At 39.8% G+C, this 3348-nt stretch overlaps 1 protein-coding gene across 1 annotated transcript; it reads right to left on the bottom strand.

Annotated features, from left to right (window-relative positions):
- Positions 1 to 1036: 1036 nt before the first annotated feature.
- LOC110334119 (putative vomeronasal receptor-like protein 4) lies at positions 1037 to 2067 on the bottom strand. Its single transcript, XM_021215978.1, has one exon. It carries the CDS (start codon positions 2026 to 2028, stop codon positions 1126 to 1128), a length of 903 nt encoding a protein of 300 aa, XP_021071637.1. The 5' UTR covers positions 2029 to 2067; the 3' UTR covers positions 1037 to 1125.
- Between the last annotated feature and the right edge of the window lie 1281 nt (positions 2068 to 3348).

Below are 3348 nucleotides of genomic sequence, written 5' to 3'. Positions count from 1 at the left end.
CAAGGTGTGTCTGCACAGCATCAGGTGTGTCTGCACAGCATCAGAGAAGATTGAGTCAGATATACAAGGGGGAAAGGAGGCCTAGCAAACACTGGATGTTCAGTGGAGGCCATATTGAGTCACTGGGAGTGGAAGGTCCAGTGTTTATAATCTATGATCAAGGTTTTTAACCCACCAATGAGCCAGTGAGCCTTGGGCTGCAGCATGAGTATAAACAGAACCCAAAAAGCATAATTTCTGAGAGGTCAGATTTCAGAGCTTCTTGTACTAGCACTATCAGTTCGAACACAGTTACAGTTGGGAAGCATCATTGACATGTTATTTTTCATTCTGGAATCTAGCAATGTCACACAGTTGGTGACCAAGTCTGCTGTGTTGTGGTGAACTTGCTAGTCTCACTATCATCTTCACTCTGCACTATTAGCTCACCTCAGATGAGGGGCATTTCCTCATCTCCACCTAAACTTTTGTTTTTCATGCTGTGCCTTTGGAAGTGGTGGTGCACGCCTTTAATCCCAGCACTTGGGAGGCAGAAGCAGGTGGATTTCTGAGTTCGAGGCCAGCCTGGTCTACAGAGTGAGTCCCAGGACAGCCAGGACTATACAGAGAAACCCTGTCTCTAAAATCCAATAAATAATTAAATAAATAAATAAATAAATAAATAAATGCAATAGTAATTTCCAACAGAAGCATTACCTCCAGCATTTCCCCAGTGCAAATGAAAGGACAAAGTCACATGACAGGGATGGTAGAATAGGAAAATTATAGGAGTTTACTTTCCTCTTCCCTAGGAATCTTCAACAGGTCTTAAGACTGCTCAGGGCCAGACTTCTTAAGAAAAGAAAATCTATTACCATAATATTTAATATTTAATTTAATATTTAATTATGATAATTAGGATATTATAGCAAATGACAATTTGGTAAGGAAGGAATATTGTAATCCCAGCATTTGGGGTGCTGTTACTTCAAGATCAACTTGTGCTGCATACAGACTGCCTGTTCAGCCTACACTGGACAGTAAACATTATGTCCCCACATCTATAATTCATTATGGGAAAGCAACATACAATGTATACACCCTTAGCTCATAGAGAATAGATGTAGAATGTACTTTCTACACTTCTTAGTGGGCATGCAAGACATTAGGATAATGGATATATCTACTGATAAGAACATAGGGACTGAAACTAACATAACCAAGTTCTAAAAATACCTTAATATTTAGTAAAATAGATTCATGTGTCACTGTGAAACCATGGTAAAAGGAGAGAATGAAATCTACCCAATAGAAGAAAAGGAAGCAGGTCATAAGAGTGAGAACACTCCATGTAGCTCTGATTTCTGGAGGGGAGTTGTTTGTAGACCTGGAGCTGTGAAGGTAGAGGACACGCTTGTGGTGCTTATACAGATGGAGAGCCATGGACCCACTGCTCCAGCCCATGAGACTCTGAAAAATAACATCACGAAGAGTCATGAGAGAGAGGAAAAGCCACTTGATGATATGTCTTGATTGGAGCATATAGCAGTGGCCAATGAATGTTGAAGCTACGGACCTGTTCAAGCTACTGCCTCCTTTGATGTAGGAGAGCAAGTTGGAGCTTATGAGACCATTAAAAATCCAAAAGACAAGAATAAAGGGAATAACTTGGCATGCTGTTTGTGGTTTCAGCTTTGTCCAAAGGGAAGTTCTGGGACTGATGGTGACAGCCTGGACCACACTGAGGAGACAGGTGGTGCAGATGGAGAGGCCCCGTGCCATCCTTGCCAGAAAAACCACAGCTTTACAGCCAATATCACCTAAGAAGTTTCTGAAATAAAACACTGTGGCTATATCTTTGATCCCAGTTGTACAAATAGTGATCATATTAGAAAATGCCAAGTTGATGATGATAATGTCGACAGGCTTCTTCTCAGTCCTCAAGGCAGGCATGTATATATGTCTTATAAATATTAGCATATTTCCCACAATTCCAGGTCCAGTAAGAGAGAGAAAGATTATTGTGTGGATAATATTATTCCAATTCATCTTCTGACTTTATGCACAGCACTAGGAAAAATCTTTTGAGAAACACATGTAAGATCTTCTGTTTATTCTGATGAAAATAATGGTGTCAGCGATGTAAATACATGTTTCTTTGCCTGAGGATAACTGGTCACAGTCATTGTTTTCCTGGTTGGTTTGTTTTCCATTTCCATGGCAATGATGATGGCTACAATCAGGGCATAAACATGATAGTTTCCTGCCTTTCACAACAATTCTTCATCCCTCCAGTTCACATGACCATGCTCTTCTCAGACAAAAGCTTCATGCATGGCATTTTCAAACCAACACAGTCTTGAGTACTTGCCTGGTGGCCTTCTTCCTTTTCCGTTACGTCACCCAGTGTGACCTTGGGCTACTGGATTGTGTTGTACTTCATCCTGATCCTCTTCTCTGTCCCATATGTAACCATCACTCAAATGATGTTGAACTTAAAAAAACTTGCAGCTTCGCAGAAAGTTGTGCTTGGTCAAGTGGACCAGGTTCTCAGGTGAGATGAAATGGTATGTCCTCTTCTCAGGCCCCTTGACAATAATTATACAGAGGTTAATGACTTAGTCAGCATATGAAAGACTAGATCACTTCTCTTAATGTGGGAATAAGTGTGGTAAAATTGTCTTCTCAATCTTCATGGGCAGAAACTTAACCATTTTAGTCATCGTAATTTCCTTTTTAGTTATATTAAGCTTGTTTTTACTCTCTCTTCTAGCAATACTTCTCTCCCCCAAAACATGAGGAAAATTGTTCTTTTAGAGTCTTAGCAAAGGCATGTATTCCAGATTGTTTTTAGGTTGATTTAGTTTAGTGATGTTCTTAGTTAGAAGTCCCGAAGACTGCCCGTCTTCCCCAATATTTCACACTTGAACGTAATCACTTTATGAATGGTACGGTAGTCTTTCTTTCTTTCTTTCTTTCTTTCTTTCTTTCTTTCTTTCTTTCTTTCTTTCTTTCTTTCTTTCTTTCTTTCTTTCTTTCTTTCTTTCTTCCTTTCTCTTTGGTTATTGCAGTAAAAATATGCTGTTGAAGCTGAAATTTAACCGATTTGTATCATCCCTCACAAAACACATAGAACTTCACACAGCAACCTTAATTTCTATTTGCCCTCCATAATTTGACATCTCATCCACTTGAAAATCAGTTCTGAATTATTTTGAAACCCTCCCAAAGACATGTTGACATTGATGCTTACATTTCTACAGGACTATGTGCTGTATTATCCAGGGCTGATCTTTGCCCAATCCCCCATGCCTCATGGCACCTGCTTAGTGCTTTATCACTTAAGCTCTCCATGCTCTCAAAAGGCTG

This window comes from Mus pahari, chromosome 16, assembly GCF_900095145.1.
Source record: "Mus pahari chromosome 16, PAHARI_EIJ_v1.1, whole genome shotgun sequence".
NCBI lineage: Eukaryota > Metazoa > Chordata > Mammalia > Rodentia > Muridae > Mus > Mus pahari.
The sequence above is the reverse complement of the archived record's forward strand: the minus strand, read 5'-3'. Positions and strand labels throughout refer to the sequence as shown.